Genomic DNA, 18,345 nt, shown 5'->3' with positions numbered 1-18,345 from the left:
GCAACAAGCTTAAGGCAATTTTACTTATTAGAGTGTACACTAGTAATTTTTTAGAAACACACACATATGATGTGCAGCATGTACTAGGTACTTCTTTAAGAGATTGACTCAGTTCTTGCACTGCCATATGTGATGCCTCATGTGCTTAGTCATGTCCGGCTCTCTGTGACCCTGCCAGGTCCTGCCAGGCTCCTCTCCTGGAGCCTGGAGTCCATGGAGATTCTCCAAAGCAAGAATACTGGAGTGGGTTGCCATGCCCTCCTCCAGGGTCCTATGTGGCAGTACTATTATAATTACTATTGTAATTATAATCATTGCAATAGTAATTATTATCCTCATTTTATAGAAGAGGGAATTGAAGACAAGAACAATTAGATAACCCTGTCCAAGATTCCAAGGTGAACTGTGGATGAGCCAGGATTCAAGTCTAAACAATTTGGTGCCTCTGAAACTCAGAAACTACTGACATTGTTCCGCCACTGGGTGTCAGCATACCAAACTGAAGGGGCTGCAGTCTTTTCAAGAAGAAAATGAACAGAACTCACTGAGGGCCTTCTAGATGCAAAACACTTACACGTACATTTCCTAATCTGAGAGATGAATAAACTTCTTAGAGGACAGAATGTGCCACATTTAGTTAACGGAGTAACTAGTTTTCATGAGAAGAGGGTTTGTTCATTTTTTTTAATTGTAAAAATAATGGTAGACAATTTAAGAGGATCAGTCCCTAGATTCTTCATTAATTAAGGGCTTTTTCCAGCTGTCTGCACCTTATCACCCAGTGAAACCATTATTAGAAAGACCTCAGGGAAGAGACCACCACGCCGTGTGTACTCTCCCTCTGCAAAAATCAGCCAGAGACAAGCATCTGCTATAAAATTATCTGGTTTAATCACAATCAACATCAGAACCATAGTACATTAAAGTACAAAACCTGTATGTACAATTACACATACAAAGAATGTTTTTTGTGAGGAGCAATTTTCAACAAATCTGACAAACAGCATGAGTCATTCCTATTGGGGGTATGAAAGGAGAAATGAAAATTTCCAAGATGGCCCCCTTCTCCCTCGGTCTCCTCTGACCCTCTGAACATCAATTTGCAGAGGCCTGAGGGAGGAAGGGAAGTATTAACAATCTCAGACACTCAATCCTCCTCTTATGGAAGGGGTGAATTTTTAGGGAACATTTTCCATCCTTTATTACACTGATGTTCCATCCATTTGCATCATTAGGTTCAGTAGTTACCATGACAATATGATGCCTACAGCAATCTAACTTGATAGCCAGATGCCAGAATGTGAAAAAAATAGGACCAGCTAAGAAAGTGAGAGAAATATAATTAATCTGAACCACATAAAAAAAAAAAAAATGTGCACAAACCAAAACCAAGAAGGAAACTGCCGAAATGTCACCCAAGACAGAATGATGACAGGAAACAATGATCAAGTTTCCAAGATTCAAAAATCCTTTGCTAACTTGAGCCATGAATTGGTCTGTAACTAAGGCATGGAAGGAGTCAAAGTTAATCTAGAATATTGCTCTGAGTGCCTCTCCCCAAGTAACTGCTGCTGCGGAGTCCAGTGGTGTCATCTTTGATTCCTGCAGAGGAATTCTTAAGCCCTGATTTTCCCAAGGATCTACAGCCACGTGCTCAATGCTGCCACCATGGCATTCCGCTCCCCTCCAGTCTGATGTTATACCCAGCTTTTCCACCTGAAGAAGTCATTTCCACCATCACTGTGAAGCTAATCTTAAGAGATTGAACTGAGCTGTGTCCTGGGAGACCCTGTCCCCTTGCCTTCTCCATACCCAGTGAAAGCAACTGGCTAGCACAACCCTCTTGGGGGCCCAGACATGGCAGAGGGACTGGGAAATGAAGAAACAAGAACAACATAACAGTTGTGCTTCAGGGAGACCAGCCTGGGATGGGTGGTCCTTCTCATCACGACTGGGTTGGATAACGGCGCTGAGCTAGGCGATTTGGCCGGTTCAGGCTGGTAACCGTGGAGAGCTGGAAAAAGACAAGCACAGCGCTAGGTTATAACCCCAGGCACGACTGGCTGGATTGAGCTTGAAGTGAAGTGAAGTCTCTCAGTCGTGTCCGACTCTTTGCGATCCCATGGACTATAGCCTACCAGGCTCCTCTGTCCATGGAATTCTCCAGGCAAGAATACTGCAGTGGGTTGCCATTTCCTTCTCCAGGGCATCTTCCCGACCCAGGGATCGAACCCAGGTCTCCTGCATTGCAGGCAGATGCTTTACCGCCTGAGCTACCAATCTAGAACCCTTCAGGAACATTTGGCTTCCCATGTGGTATTCTCATTATTCACTTTCACACAACACCTTTACCTCTTAAATAAGGAGAAAGAAATTTGACTTTATAAAGAAGAGAAGCCAATGACACATCCAAGCAAGCAGTCTGCCTCAGATCATGCAGAAGCAGGGAGTTTAGTTTCAGCCAAAGTTTGCAATGATCCCCTCACCCTCAGGACCCTGTGCTGGTGCAACCATACGATTAACACCGACACAAATTGTCTCTCTTGAGTCTTAAGACTTATGAAAGGTCAAGAGCAACATTAATAATAGTGACACTGACTGAGCATTTTCAGAGTGCCAGGACCTTCACATACATGCCCTGATTTAATCCTCACAACTATCCAGGGAGGTAGTTACCACTAACCCCATTTCACAGATGCAGAAACCGAGACTTACAGAAGTTAGTCATTGCTGAAGAACTCAGGCAGAGTAAGTTGTTATCAGTAAGTTATAAACCAGGGTCTCCTTCACTCAGAACCCATGCTCCAAACCCAACCCCTCTCCCTCAGGACCTCCTTACCTGGGGAACCTGAGATGGGTTGTAGAGAGGAACACTCCCCGTCACCGGGGGTGGGGGAAGCAGAACACCAGCGTTGAAGTAGAGCTCAGTGGAAACACCCTGTGATGGAACATAATAGAAAACCCTCTTAGTCACCACTTCCTGGATTCTAGAATGTCAGGGGCTTCCCTGAGAATCAACTTTGGTCAAGAGATGCAGTCCCTGGTGATGCAGAGGATGGGAACCCAGCTGCCAAGGCAGGGGATACAGGTTCCATCCCTGCTCCAGGAAGATTTCACGTGCAACTAAGCCTGTGCGCCACATCTACTGAGCCCACAAGCCTAGAGCCCAAGCTCTGCAAGAAGAGACGCCGCTGCGATGAGGAGCCCGTGACTGCAGCCCAAGAGCAGCCCCCACTCACTGCAACCAGAGAAAAGCCCACATAGTAACAAAGACCCGGCGTAGTCAAAATAAACAATAAATAAATTTTAAACATTTGTAAAAGAAAGAGGCAAATGTGATAGAGCTCAGGGAATCCTGAGCAAACAAACAGTCCCAGTGGGCACAGCCACCCCCGGGGCCTGGGGGAGCTTTGCAGAGGCTCAGGTGCTGCTGTCTGAGAAGAAAAGGCCACAAAAATGGTACTAATAGCATCATAAAAAGTAACCTCATATTCCTTGAAAAGCCTAAAATACTACAAGAGTGCCGTAACCAGGCCCCAAGAAATAAAATTGTTTTCCTAGCAATTGGCATAAATCCACACTGGACAATTCGTCAAGGCTTTATCACAATCCTTGCAAGGGATACTGGTAAACTCTAGCTCCTACTGGGGACAGGGAAAGAGGACTTTCCCTTTTTTCTTTTTTTTTTGGCTGTGCTTTGTGACATGTGGGATCTTGGTTCCTCAACCAGGGATTGAACCTGTGCCCCCTGCACTGGAAGCACAGTCTTAACCACTGGACTCCCAGGGAAGTCCCGAGGCCACTCTCTAGATATCACATAAGGAAGCAGTGAGGGGCTAACTCATGTTCCTGCCCCCAACTTCCTGTCCTGAAGTCCTAACCCGGAGACCTCAGAATGTATTCAGAGACAGGGTCTTTAAAGAGGTGATTAACTACTGCACAGCTCAGGGAACTGTATTTGGTGCTCCATGGTGACCTAAATGAGAAGGTAATCCAAAAAGGAGCAGATATACGTATACTTATGGCTGATTCACATAGCTGTGCAACAGAAACCAACACAACATTGTAAAGCGATCCAGGCAAGAGTAATGGAATGGGTGGCCATTCCCTTCTCCAGGGGGCCTTCCTGACCCAGGGACCGAACCCTCATCTTCTGCATTGCAGGCAGATTCTTCACCTTCTGAGCCACCAGGGAAGCCCCATACTCAATAGAAATTAATTTAAAAAAAAAAAAAGAAGGTGATTAGAGTGGGCCCTAACCCATTATGACCGGTGTTCTTGTAAGAAGGGGAAATTCTGACATAGACACACACCAGGGAAAGACCACATAAAGACGCAGGAAGAACATGGCCATTCACAAGCCAAGGAGAAACCCACTCTGCGGACACTCTCCAGCCTCCAGAACTGTGAGGAGATACTTGTCTGGTGTTTAAATGGCACAGTCTACAACACCTTGTTCTGGCAGCTCTAGCAAATTACTACAGAAACTTTCTCCATACTCTCCACGAGTCAGGCCCTCACGGGGCAGCACCTCCAGCCCCCATGAAAGTTCAGTTCACAAACAGGTGGGCTGCTCACCTCAGGTCCCAACAAGCCTCCACTCCCTGGGCCCTCAGCTGTCCCCGCACCAGATGCTGACCCTCGGACTTCATCTCCACCTAGGAAGCAACGAGTCGGGGGTGTTCCAACTACTCAGGACAGAGGAGTCCCCACTCCCAGAAGGCTCCTCCACCCACCCCTGAGGAGTGCAGAGAGGACCAGAGAGGGCTCAGAGGACATGAGGTTGGCATACCTGTGTCCCTGGAGAAGGCACTGGCACCCAGCAGAGACTGGGGATCTGGGGAAGGTGTCAGTGAGAGGCCTGGGCTGGGCTGAGGTGGAGATGCTGCCCTGGGCATCTCCTGCTTAGTGGAGAAAGAAGGGTGGAACTGATGGTCAACACATCCATGCCACCTGCTTGTATTCCTGCAGGACCCACATGGCGGCCTCCGTCCTCAACCAGGGCTGGGCTCCTCTCCACCAAACTCCATTCTCTTCATACCACTCCTCCGCTCAATAATCCAAATCACTGCCGGCTCTCGAAAGTTAAAATTCTACATCCTAACTTTTAAGGCCTTTCGTCATCTGCCTCTCCCCTCGCTGAACCAATCTGTCTCCCACAACCTCCCATCACAAAACCAGTTTCATCCAGACCAGGGTGGAGATGCCAGCTCCGAGCCCTCCTGGAGTTGAGGAAACTTCCTCAGAAGGCGCCACAGAAGAGGGAGTTTCCCTGCCCAGACCCCCACAACCTTCTGCCCAAGGTTACCTCAGAGTCCGGGCTGTCAGAGGAGTCTTCGTCTCCAGAGGGGGATGCGTTGTGGGTGGGCTTTGAGCGGAACCAGCTGAACCAGCCAAACCCTGAGCTCTGGAAGAGAGGGGGGTAGTTCTGTGGTCTGTAGGGTGGAGATTAACCCCCCCTCACTGTGACGGTGGTGAGACAGGAGAGGAGGGGACCCTACAAGAGCCCAGATCCCCAGCTCTGCACCACCATCTGGGAAGAAAAAGATCCCTCCACCTTTGCATTCTCCTTCACGTTTCCAAGCTTTTCTCTCTGGATGGTATTTTGTGAAGATTTTTTATCTGCCTCATCAGAGGACTCATCCTTGTCCTCCTTGACTGATATGGTGGAACTCTCGGAAATACTTCGAGCTCTGGGAATCAGTGGCACCTGGAATTAGAGAAAAGAGAAGTAACATCTTTATAGCACTTGACAGGTTACAAAGGCACATTTACATGTACTCCCTCACCTGACCTGCTCGATAAATCAGCGGGGATAGCTTTACAGGATCTAATATCACTGATGGGGCACCACGATTCAGCCACGAGGAATAACTTGCTGAAGGTCTCAGGACAAGGCCAGAGCCCAGTCTCAATCTTCAGATTATCCTTAATCCTACAGGGTTTTGGCCATTGTGCTACTAGTCCCCAGGAGCACCAGGTTTCCTGAACTATTCCAAGGCCTGGAGCAGTGGTATGGAATGCTTCCACTGGAGATGAAGAAAGCCAGGAAACACCCTTCAGGGAACCCCTAAATGCAAAGATCAGGGAAAGTGACAGCCACTGAATCTAACTCATCCCAGACCTCACTTCCTAGCTGACTTGCTCAAGATGAACCGTGAGCAACTGTACCGGGGGGGGAGTAAAATACACCCACATCCCTTAGTATTAATTTTGTGTGTGTGGTAGAATGTATCTAGTTGCCCAAAATGTTTGCTCAGGTTTGTCTGTAACATCTTACGGAAAAATCCAAATGAATTTTTTGGCCAACCCAATACATTGCATAAAGTTTACCCATTTAACCACTTAAAGCATACAGTTCAGTGTATTAGAATATTCATGATGTTGCATAACCATCACTGCTTTCCATTTTCAGAAATTTTCATTAACCTCAACAGAAACTCTGTTCCCATTAAAACTAACTCCTCATTTTTCTTTCCCTGTGGCCCCCGAGAACCTCTACGCTTTCTGTCTCTATGAGTTTGCCTATTCTAGATGCCTTGTATAAGTGGAATCATACAGTATTTGTCCTTTTGTGTTGTATTTACAATTTTCACTCTCAGAAAAAGATAATTGGTATAACCTTTAGAAAAAACACTTTGGCAAATATAGAAAAAGTTTCATTTTTTATTCTAATGAGTATAGAACTTACTGTGTAGCAAGTAGTATTCTGAGCATTTTATGTACGGCGAGTCATTTAATCCTTAAAACTATCCTGTCAGGTAGGTACTGTTATTGTCGTCCCATTTAACATATGAGAAAACTAAGATACAGAAAAGTTAAGCAACCTGGGTAAGGTCACACAGCTAGTTAAGGGCAGAGCAAGGATTCAAACCCAAGCAGTCCGGCTTTCCTTCTAGGAATTTCTCCTAATTGAGTGATTCAAGAAATACACAAGGGCTTATATATTAGAATGTCCATCACTGTGGTTTACCTACGAGGGGAAGGGAAGGGAGGAGTAAGGAGAAAGAGTAGAAAAGAAAAGGAAAAGAGAGACACTTGGCGTGTTTAACAAAGTAGTAAAGACGAATTAAAATCCAAGCTCCTTCCAGGGCCTACCAGGCCCTCTATGATCCTGCCTTTCTCTTTCTCTCTGGTCTTGCTTCTTAGTCCTCTCTTCACCTTTTTTTTTTTTTTTTTGACCACACTGAACAGCTTGCAGGATCTTAGTTCCCCAACCAGGACTGACCCCAAGCCCTCAGTAATGAAAGCGCAAAGTCCTAACCACTGGCCCACCACGGAGTTCCCTCGTCCCTCTCTCTAGATACAGCCCATGCTCTCCCTCAGTTGTACCAGGTCATCTTATTACAGGGTCTTTGCTCTTGCTATGCCCTCTGCCTTGAACACTTGTTCCCTGAATACTCACCTGGCTCATGTCCACCCTCCATGCTGAGCTCAGAGACGCACTCCCTCCCACACCATCTAAAGGAGCATCCCTCAAGCATACAGTGGTTTATTTGCAGTCACCTCTACTGAACAGAAGCCCCATGAAGACAGGCTTTGTCTAGTTCCCTGTGTATCCCCAGCCTCAACAACAGGACCAGGTACACTGCAGGGTCTCAGTATTTGTGAATGAATAAACACATGAGCAATGATGTTTCCATACAGTGAATTTATCACACCAATACTAAAAATCATATTTAAGAATGACATGGAAAATCTCATTTTATAGTGTTAAAAATAGAAAATAAAGCTTCATCTACATATGTTCTCAACCATTTAAAAACACATACATGTGTATATATATACACATTTATGCATGTGGGCTAAGTCACTTCAGTCATGTCCGACTTTTTGCGACCCTATGGACTGTAGCCTGCCAAGCTCCTCTGTCCATTGAATTTTCCAGGCAAGAATACTGGAGTGGGTTGCTATGCCCTCCTCCAGGGGATCTTCCCAACCCAGTGATCAAACACGCATTTCTTATGTCTCCTGCATTGGCAGGCACGGTCTTTAGCACTAGCACCACCTGGGAAGCCCATATACACATCTATATATACACCCATATAGACGGGTCTCCTTCACTTTTTGAAAGTTTGTATCATACAGCTTTGCTTTTACCAAAGACTGACATTAGTACCTATTTTCGCTAACAACAACAACAACAAAAAATCCAAAGAGGACTTTCACTTTTACCAAAAAAGTCAGAAAGCGAAAAAAGCATTCAGCATTTGTTTTGTAGGAGCCATTATAGAGGCAGCTCGTATCCCAAGCAGTGAGACTGGCCCCACTAAGCTCCTTTACCGGAAACTACACTCCGCATCTCACGTGGCTTTGAACCGTATCTGTGAGCATCTGGGCTTCATCTCGATTCATTTTGTGCATTGTTAGCAAGATGTGTACTGAGGTAATTGCTTCTTCCCTTCACATCATTTAGACTTACAAAAGGTTTCATAGGAAGGCTCTGCTTTCAGATAGCATGAGAAATGTGTACATAGAAAAAATATTGGAAGAAAATAAACTGTCTGGCTATGAGATTCTGAGTGATGGCTGTTTGACACTTTATATGACATTTTCTCTCTGTTTTTCAGATTATGTATAACAATAAAGCACTAATTTAGGGGGAAAAACATGTTTTAAGGTCTGTAGCTTGGTTACTACTCAAGATAGTTCTATGACATCACGTCCAAGCAGGCAAAGCTAGAGAGTATCTTAAATTTGGACCAGCAATGCCTGTTACTAGTGGAGGGATTCATTCATTCAACAGCTGAATAGATGATTAACTAGACATGGTTACCTCCAAGACCTGAAGAGAAGAGACACAGCTGCCATAGGTCCTTCTCAGAAATAAAGCAAGGCAAAAATGTTAAAGATAGAAATATCAAGAGTCTTCCATGATGGCGCAGAGCACAGCAAGTGTTCAGTGCATCAGTAAGAAGAGGGCATTGGACGGGGCTGATGTATGAGACCAGAGGGAAACCCAGTCCTGCCCCCACCGACACAGGTTGGCAGGATTGCACATGAACAAGAACGAGCCTCCTCTCCACCTCTCAGGATCTGGTGTAGACAGAAACAAGGAGCAATGTGGAAGAAAGGGCTGATGCAAGGCACAGGAAGGTGCCTGCATGTGGCTGAGAAACTGGGGCAATTGGAGGAAATCCACAGCTCAGAGTGGGTGCTGTCATCTGGGGACTCTGTCCTCTCACCTGGGGTCTGGAAACAGGCTTCTGCCCATCAGGATGCTGGAGGGTTTCTGGAGACACTGTGTTCTCTCCTATGGCACAAAACAACAGAAATAAGCATGTTGCGTCTTTCCCTTCTCTCCTGAAGAAGGGAACACAGTAAGCTTTCCTAATTGCCAAGTGGCTGGAGCTCTGAGCACGTAGCCCCAAGCGCCTCAGAATAAATATGAGGTCCATTTGCACAAGCCTCTCAATTCAGGCCACCCCAGAACATGCAACTCACCCAACCTCCACCCCAAACCAAGATCATTCCACGGGAACCCTGGAAATGAGAGCCACGTCAGGCTGGATCACAGGGATCCTCCCAGGCTTCCCCTCTGTGTGAGCCTCCCATCTTGGATGGGACCTTGTGTTAGAAGGTCTAAGATCTGACTCTTCTGTTTGGCTTCTAGCACTTCCCTGGCCTCACTCAGCAGTGCTCACCCACACTCGGCCCCCGTTGTCCAAGACTTGATGGGACAGGACAGAAGCACGAGCCTCTGCCCGCAGCCCCCCTACACGGATGACTTCAGAAAGAGGACTTGGCCTAAACTGCAGCCGCAGGCACAAGTGGATGGTCTTGCCTTCCACCGCCTCTCTCCTGTAAACTACGGAATCCAAACGGGGGCCGGAGCGGCTGCTGGAGGCTGCGGTGTGTTTGTCCCAGCAGAGAGCGGGGCTGGAATGGGAGACAGCCGGCTCCCTCGGATGAACGCGAAGCCACCAGCCCAGGTCTGACACCCCGAGGCCATCAATCGCATGCACACCCACCACCCAGGGCTTCACTCGCTCCCACCCCGTATCCCACACTGGCCCCCGCACCGCCCTCCTCTGCTCGCTCCCCTCCACACCTCCCCACCCAAGGCTCACTGCCTTGCTGGCAGCTCTTACCAGGGGGCAGGTGTATCTGCTGGGCTCCCTCCCAGGCTCCGGGAGCCCCTGTCACCGCCACGCTGCCACCGGTCTCCAGCAGATGGGTCTCGGGAAAGGAGTAGAGAGGCACCGGGACCCCCATCTGCCCGGAACCTCCGCCTGTTGGGTAGGAGCCGGGCTGCTGTGGGCTGGGCTGGGCGGGGCCCGACTGCTCCGGAGCTGGCCACAGAGCTGAGCGGTCGCCATAGGCTCCTGAGTTGCCTTGAGGTCCAGAAAGATCATGATAGAAAGTGTTTTCTAAGGACACAGGACAAAGAAGAAGAGGTGAGACCTGTAATGTGGCCTTTATGTGGACTAAACACCAGGAACAAGCCTGCTCTTTGGAAAGCAGTGACGAGGACAGGCCAGTTGACGTGGCCACCATCAATGTGACAAGTATAACACAGCAGCGATTGTAACACCTCCCATCACTTAGGACTTAGAGTTTTCAAAACTATATCCCTCACAGCCTGTATGATCTCTCAGCCTTTTAAACCAGGGGGTTGGGATGGCAGAAATGACCATCTCGTTTAACTCTACACCTTTTAGCTTTTGGATAAACTGTTGTTTGTTTTTTTTTAATGGATTTCCTAATGGACTGGGGTACTTGGAACTTGGAAAGTTTCAACTTAAAACTCAAATCTGACTACAGAAATGATGGCTTTGTTTTGAAAGATAAGAGCTTTGGCCCAGGAAAGGGACTTGGTGACATTCTTTCTGGCTTCGCTGTGTTGCTGACGAGACAGACCAAGGTGTGGACTGTGGACGTGGACAACTGTTGGCCCAAATAATGGGACTAGTGAGGTTGGCTGACCTACCCGCTTGATAGGGTGACAGGAGACACAGCTGTTTCCCAGGGGAAGTGACCACTCAGGAGCACCCAGCCTGCTCTCCCGCATCCCTCTCCCCTCACCAATTCTGGGGCACAGCAGCAAAGCTGGGAAACAGAGACCAAGGCCTGCCCATCCTTGCTATCCCCTTAATCATCCCTAAAGGAGGTACAAAAGGCTGGGAATCAGCCAGAAGCAAAGCCGTGAGACCCCATCCTCACCCCACCAGTGAGTGCTATTTGGGGAAACAGCATGGAGTTAACTGGGATAATAATGTCTGCCCAGCCCAGCACTTGAAGCATCCTAAGGGAAAAGGAGGGATCTGTTGAAAACACTTTGAAGCCTATTTCACGTGTGTGGCAACTGATGCTCAAACACCATAGGCACTTCCAATGTACCCACCACTAACATGAAATACAGATGATCCACCACCTCAGGCATCAAGAAATGCATCCACATGGGGAGATGGTACTGACACTAGCGAAGCAACTATATAACAACACAGCAACAACAAGATTAAAGCCTGAAAGTGAAACAAAAACTCTAAGGATGCGGAAACAGAAGTGTCAGGGAAGGCTGTGGCCGGCGGGGCTGTGTAGAGAGAAGCCTGCACCATGGGTCAGACCAATATGTGTGAGGAAGACACTCCAGGCAAGGAAGGGGGAAAGTTTTTTGTTAGGTTATCTCCTATAATCAGATCCCAAGAGTCGGCTATTTACACACTCAGTTCATTAGTTTAGGTACCTGGAGTTTTTCTGGCTTCTGAAATAACCGCTTGAGCAGAGTGAGGACCCCCAACGTCTCCTGCTTCCTTTTGCTATTAAGATAAAGTAAAATCCTCTTAGGTGACACAAAGGAAAACAAAAACAAGGAAGCATGATTTGAAATGAACTCAAGCAACTTCAGCAGTGATGAGGTAAGGGATCCTCAGCTGAGTGTGGGGGCTGTGAGGGGTTGGGGGTGGGGGGCCCGCGGCTCTTCCTACCTCACAACTCTGCTCGGAGACAGCAGGCAGAGGCCAGGGCCTCCTCTCCCAGAGGAAGGGACAAGAAGAAGGGACTAAACCACGGGCCCCAGAGCCCACAGCACACGGGGGAAGCAATGGCCACGTGTGTCTAAAAAAAAAAAAATCCACCTGCCCCTTTCTCAGAGACAGAGGAAGAAAGGAAATGGAGGAGGCCTTGTTCCAATTACTGTGACAATTACTACCAGCTGCTTTTGCAATTGTCAGAACAAAAAAAAAAAAGAAGGAAAGGTCCGGAAGTCTTTTAAGCAATTGCCCTACATTACATGAAAGTGACACGGGGCCGCTATGAGCCACTGTTCCGCACAGAGAGAGACGGAAGCTTTGATGGTCAAACAATGTATTTTCTAGGACCGCAAAGAAGGGTGGCTGGGTGACTCGGGAGAGGGTCCCACTGTCTCCCAGGGGAACACAGGAAAATGTCTCCACCCAGGAGGGGAGCGCGTTAGCGGGGGGGGGGTGCGGTGGGGTGGGTAGCTGAGTGCTACCCCTTCCCCCATTAGGCTGTGCTTCCTTGGGGACAGACGACCCCGAGGCCCTCCACAGTGTTGGGGACTTGCCGAGGTCAGTGCCTGCCTACCCTGGGTCCAGAGGAGCCGAGAGGGGCGCAGAGGCCCACCCCGCTGACCGTGCCCCCTCACCTGCAGCTCCCTATGATGCCCCCGGAGGTGCACCAGCCAGTCCGGCTCCAGGTCCCTGTCTCCTCGGCGGCGGCGGCGTTCTAAAACCAGAGGGTCTGACAGCTTCAGTCTCTCTGCCAACTGTGCCCGGTTTCCAGATGGTAAGAGAGGGCAAAGGAGGGAGAGAAGTAGGAGAAATGAACCATGGGGAGAAGCAGTAAGAGAAAAGAAGAAAGAAAGCCTTTGCTCACTTGTAAATCAGATTACAAAGAACTGCCAAATAGCAACATCAGCAGATACCTTCCTCGAATCGCAACATAAACAGTTAAACCATCCTGGTGTTAGATACTAAATAAAATATGAGGAGAAACTGCTACTCTGCTCTATGTCTCTGCAAAGCTGTTCTCAGGAGCAGTGCTTCTCAAACTTCAGAGCTGGTAGGAACCACCTGGGATTTTGTTAAAATGCTAATTCCGATCCCAGAAGTCTTTGGACCTGAGATCCGGCATTGCTAACAAGCCCCCCATGAGGTGATGCCCATGTTGCCGGTCGAAGGACTGCTTATGTTGCAAGACTATTCAATCGTTGCTTTTTTGGTGGCTCAGCGGTAAAGAATCTGCCTGCCAATGCAGGAGACGCAGGTTTGATCCCTGGGTCAGGAAGATCCCCTGGAGGAGAGAATGGCAACCCACTGCAGTATTCTTGCCTGGGAAATTGCATGGACAGAGGAGCCTGATGGGCTACAGTCCATGGGGTCGCAAAGAGTAGGACACAACTTAATGACTAAACAACAACATCCCATCATTAAGGCCCCCAACTTTCCTACTCCTCCCTTCTGGCTCCTGAGCAGCCTGCAACCATCATCCTATTGGCAGAAATTTGCCATCAGGTCACTCACTAGCACAGATCTTACTGGCTACAGAATCCAACACTTGGGCCTCATTTAAAGCAAAGCAAAAATTGACGGTAAGCTGCCTTTTTACTCTCAGCTAATGGATTTTTCTTCAATTAATTGGAACAACTATTTGCCTGATTGTTTTCTTTCCCAGGAACTAAAAGTTGATGTTTTTGTTTTCTTTTTTTTGAATGTATCTCACATGTGATAAAATATTCCATGCATTTAAAAGCATTTTAATAAGGATCATTTCCCATTTTAATCACTAAAATATATTTTCCAAGCCCAGCTCTTATAATTAGAATGGTTTGCCATAACATGCATTTTTACTGTACCAAAAAGGCAGATGCAAGAATGACTTCCTTGCACAGCACACGCCTGGTTTCCAGTCCCCCTATTTCAAACCCACTCCCGCCCCCCGCCCCTCCCACCCATAGCATCCTTCTTTATGCAGTGTCAGGCCTCTGCTTATCACATCTGGGCATGCATATGTGGTCAAAGACAGCCAGGGGCTCCAATTTTATAGCATGTTCAAAGAAGATGAAACGGGGCTCTGAGCCGCTTTACAATAGCTTTCTCTGAACACTGAAGATAACACACCTGCAGAGGACCCTTTGAGACGCTCACCTTGATGAGCTCCACTAATAGCACAGGGTGACTGCTCCCTCCGTGGCTCAGGAGGGCTGTGCCAATGGCTTCGCAGTAATGCAAGGCCTGGGACGTGAGGCCGTAATCTGCCAGACGGGAAGCATAAAGGAGCTTATACATCTGCGAAGAGGAGCGGGGCCAGAAAGAGAGACGTGGAGATAAGACTTCTTGGAAGTCCGTGGACGGCCAACTTCCTCTAACTCTGGGTCCAAATATTAAAGAGGGCCTTGCAACATTTAGGGCATTCTATCTGTGTATAGGCACAGTTCCAAACCCAGCCCGCAGTTCTGTCATTGCAGAGAATGAGGTGGAAGGCACATCAGCTGAGTCTCCCTAGGCGCTGGTCACCATGGAAATGCACCAGCCTCTCCACTTCTTATCAGGCAGCCTGTATCTCTGGGAAGCCTGGTGGGGGTGGGGGGTGGGCAGAGGACCAGGCAGCAGGGACACAGGTAAAAGAAGAAAAAATGCCTCCAGTGGAAGGGGCTTCAAGCCTAAGAGGAAGAGTAAGAAAGATACAGGTAAGGGTTCAGAGAAGCATGAGGGACAGGGCCAGATGGAGCACAAAGGGGCTGGGAATCAGACAGACCCAAGTTCAAACCCCAACTCTATGCTGGATATGGAACATGAAGCTAGTTCACCCACCTCCTCTCTGCACCTTGGTTTCCTCACTCTAATATGGGGATGATACTACAATCTACCCCTTGGTTGTTGTAAAGATTCAATGAGATAATCCATATAAAGTCCCTAGAGCGAATGGTACCCAAGAGATGTGAGCCAATAGCATGTAACTCCTTGGAACCTCTTTTGAGAAAAAAGGGTAATCATGCCTGCCTCACAGAATTAGAAATCACACAGTCAGAGGATCACAGCACAGTGCCTGGTGTGTAAAACTCATTCCCTAAAAACAGCTAATCTCACTGCTATCAGTCCAAAGCCAGCTGAGAGGTGCAATGACTACAGAAGAGAAAGACAGAGACTGAAGACCTGCATGGACCCAAAGCAGCTCACTGGGCAGGGCTGCGCTGGAGAAGATGGGTCTTTGGTAAAACCCTTACAGAAGATACTAACTGGGTCACTGCCCTATAGACAGTAATCCATCCTTTTCCAAGGCTTTGTTTTGTGTTTGGTGGTGATGGTGGTGATGGTGGTGATGGTGGGGTGTATGTGTGAGTGTGTGTGTGTGTGTGTGTGTGTGTGTTGTTGCCACCAGAGACACTCTCACTACAATCACTGATGAAGTCTTTGGGGATCAAAGGGGACACCAGGGCATCCAGTAGAGAGGTTGAGAGGTTAGAACCTGGACATGGATGCTGCCTACACACCTGCAGCCATGAGAGGAAGAGGAAGGACAGGGGCCAAAGTCAGAGCAGGGAGGAATTCCAGAGTTAAAGAGGGAGGCAGCCGAGAGAGATGGGAGCGGCAGGTCAGAGGAGAGTAGGAACGGTGAGCAGCGGGGGGCCGCCCCTGGCAGGATGACCGTGGAGCCGAGAAGATAGAGCCGTTTGGAGACAGAAGAGCGGAAGGAGCTGGGGCGGGGTGCCAGGGAGCCTGCCTGATTCTCCTTCGTCAGGAGGGAGGCAGGAGCCCGCAGCACAGAGGCTGCTGCCATGTTTTGCTTTCCTATCTTAAAATGCAGACCTTCAGGGGACCTCAAAAGAAATCCTAACCCTTCCCACACTCCAGCTCATGAGGAAAAGTTCAGTGGATGACTTAGTCCAGCCGCTACGTGCCAGAGAGCAAGGCTGAGAATCCAGGCGCCCACAGCCGTGAGATGCAGATAAGGCCTCGAGAGCGTTCAGTTACCTGGAAAGAAGGGATGAAGGATCGGGGACGGCCCAGCATCTGACAGTACTCGAAGATTTCTGTCCTCTGGATAGCCTCAGTTGTTGCAAATTTCAAAAACTCTTGACTAAAGCCAGGGAATAACAATAAAAGAATTTGAGGTCGAGGCGGGTAGGGGACGTATTTCACTCATAGATAGCCAAACACCAGCTGCATCCATTCACGGCAGAGTTTCTGTCCTGGGCTGATCCCTGGGGCAGCTCCAAGAGAAGAAGGAGAATCTGTGCCCCCAAAGGCTCTGGGGGAAGGCGGGGCCAAGCAGGGGGACTTCAGGCAGTGGGGGCGGTTCCTGCCATCTTTCTTGGGGGGTCACTTAAGGCAAGATGCTCTCATGCCCAGCTCAGAGGGGCACTGCGTCCCCCCTGTAAGCATGCTGAGCGCCAGCCTTAGTGCCCGGAGAGCCCAGAGTGGGTGTCTGGGAGAGGTCACCCCAGCCTGAGCAGAAGAGCAGGAAAGAGGGAGCCATGTGATGTTCCGGAAGCACTGAAGAAAGAAGGCCCGGCAAAGAGAGGGTAGCACCGCAGAGCCAAAAATCAAATGACGGTCCGTACATTGGACGCTCATTCCAGTGAGAAAGCAGACTGAGTGAACGTGATCAGGGGGCCCTCAGAGTCCCCACGGGCCCCAAAACAGCTGCCGTGGGGGCTGAAACCATAATCACTGGGGCTTCCCCTGGGGTCAGGGCTGGATCTCCAGAAACAACTTCATACAATACACAGGAGGGAGACACCTTAACCCAGGAGTCTCCAACCTTCGGGATCTAACGCCTGGTGATCTGAGGTGGAGCTGATGTAATAAAAGAAATAAAGTGCACAATAAATGTAATGCACTTGAATCATACCAAAACCATACAGGGTCCCCCACCCCCCGCCCCCACCAACTCCAATCCGTGGAAAAATTGTCTTCCACGAAACCAGTCCCTGGTGACAAAACGGTTGGGGAAGCTGCATAACCCACTTCGCTTATTTGACACATCTGGCCCAGACAGGCTGCTTTGACAAGGTAACTATGTGCTATCAGAGACCGTGACCTTGACAGACAGGTTATGAGACGATGCATTTCTAGGAAGAAAAGCCCTAACAGTCTGGATTCCAAGTCCAACCTGACTCCACTTTAGCTGTACAATCTTAGACCCGTTACTCCACCTCTCTGTGCCTCAGTTTCCCTCCTCTATAAAGTGAAGCTTAAAAATAGGCTTTCTTCACAGGGTGAATGTGTAATGATTAAAGGAAACGGTGCAAATAAAACAGCTGGTACAAGGTAAGAGTTAGGAAATCTTCACTAACACAGAGAGAGAGAGAGAAAGAAAGATCCAGAATGTGGAGGGTGGCTGGAGAGCAACCCGGTCTTTTCATCCATTTATTCACTGTCTAGAGGCTTATCAAGGTCCTTCTATGTGAGAAGTCTAATGTTATGGCCAGCAGGGAATGAGTGACAGGCCTGACTTTGAGTAGCTCGTGTGTCAAGTCAGTGTAAGGTGTGGGGGCGAAACACGAACTTCTTCCACTTGCAGGTTTTGCCCAAGGCCGGTTCTGAGAACAGATCCAGGGCGGCCGAACGCAGAGCCTCAAGCCACCGCGCTCGTATTAGCATGCTCCAAGAGTCGGTCTCCGGTCATGGAGCCAGGGCGCCACCGAGTGGCCAGAGGGGCATAATCCAACCCACGGGCACCAGCTCGCTGCTTCCCGGAGCAAGGCCTGGGCCTGAGGACCCCTGGCGGTGTGATGTTGCACTCTCCCCGGCACCTCTCAGCCCAGAGCCCACCTGTGCTGAAAAGCCATCAGCAGCAGCTGAAAATTCACAAAGGACAATGGAAAAATGAAGCCATGAAACCCAGCTAGGGCGAAACCAATCCCCTGGAAGACGTCCTCCCCACTCTCTGGCCCCCAGAAGATGGGCATACCTGTGGCTACTGCCCAGCAAGGCCAAGTAGTCTGTCTTCACGGTGTAGTAGCCGAAGGGCACGTGAGCCATGAGGTAGCAGAAGTGAGCAGCCTCCACCAGCCCCTTCCCAGCTGTAGGCGGAGAACAAGCCCAGGTCAGGGAACACACCCACAAAGAGAGGGACCCACCATCCGGGTGGGAGGGGAGAGGATTAGAGAGCGGCTCTGAGGTCAGAGCAGGGAGCTTCCGGGGAATAAAAGAACAAGCTCTCCATGACACGAGTCACAGACCCCAAACCCCACTCCCTCTCCCACCCCATTCTTGCCCTCCGACATTATATTTCACGTCTCTTCAGCCAGAAAAAGGAACTATTTCACATTCCCCCAATGGACTTTTGATGAGGACGTTTCTAAGCATTTTAGTCCTTCTGGAAGGGAACAAATAGGTAAGAAATGCCTACACCTGAGAAGAAAAGCAGACCCTTGGA

General features: G+C 48.8%; 1 protein-coding gene across 5 annotated transcripts in view; it reads right to left on the bottom strand.

Moving 5' to 3' along the window:
- Positions 1–870: 870 nt before the first annotated feature.
- SEC16B (SEC16 homolog B, endoplasmic reticulum export factor) overlaps positions 871–18,345 on the bottom strand; it is a 63,462-nt gene continuing 45,987 nt past the window's right edge. For all 5 annotated transcript variants that reach the window (XM_043485678.1, XM_043485677.1, XM_043485680.1 and 2 more), the window contains 13 exons: positions 17,878–17,989; positions 15,936–16,041; positions 14,109–14,249; positions 12,608–12,727; positions 11,687–11,759; positions 10,092–10,370; positions 9,186–9,253; positions 5,558–5,710; positions 5,309–5,407; positions 4,793–4,901; positions 4,579–4,658; positions 2,840–2,938; positions 871–2,014 (listed from right to left, as the gene is read on the bottom strand). In XM_043485678.1, coding sequence (XP_043341613.1) covers positions 1,946–2,014; positions 2,840–2,938; positions 4,579–4,658; positions 4,793–4,901; positions 5,309–5,407; positions 5,558–5,710; positions 9,186–9,253; positions 10,092–10,370; positions 11,687–11,759; positions 12,608–12,727; positions 14,109–14,249; positions 15,936–16,041; positions 17,878–17,989 — 1,508 coding nt within the window. In that variant the 3' untranslated portion in view covers positions 871–1,945. The remainder of the gene's footprint in view (positions 2,015–2,839; positions 2,939–4,578; positions 4,659–4,792; positions 4,902–5,308; positions 5,408–5,557; positions 5,711–9,185; positions 9,254–10,091; positions 10,371–11,686; positions 11,760–12,607; positions 12,728–14,108; positions 14,250–15,935; positions 16,042–17,877; positions 17,990–18,345) is intronic.

This window comes from Cervus canadensis, chromosome 13, assembly GCF_019320065.1.
Source record: "Cervus canadensis isolate Bull #8, Minnesota chromosome 13, ASM1932006v1, whole genome shotgun sequence".
Taxonomy (NCBI): domain Eukaryota; kingdom Metazoa; phylum Chordata; class Mammalia; order Artiodactyla; family Cervidae; genus Cervus; species Cervus canadensis.
The sequence above is the reverse complement of the archived record's forward strand: the minus strand, read 5'-3'. Positions and strand labels throughout refer to the sequence as shown.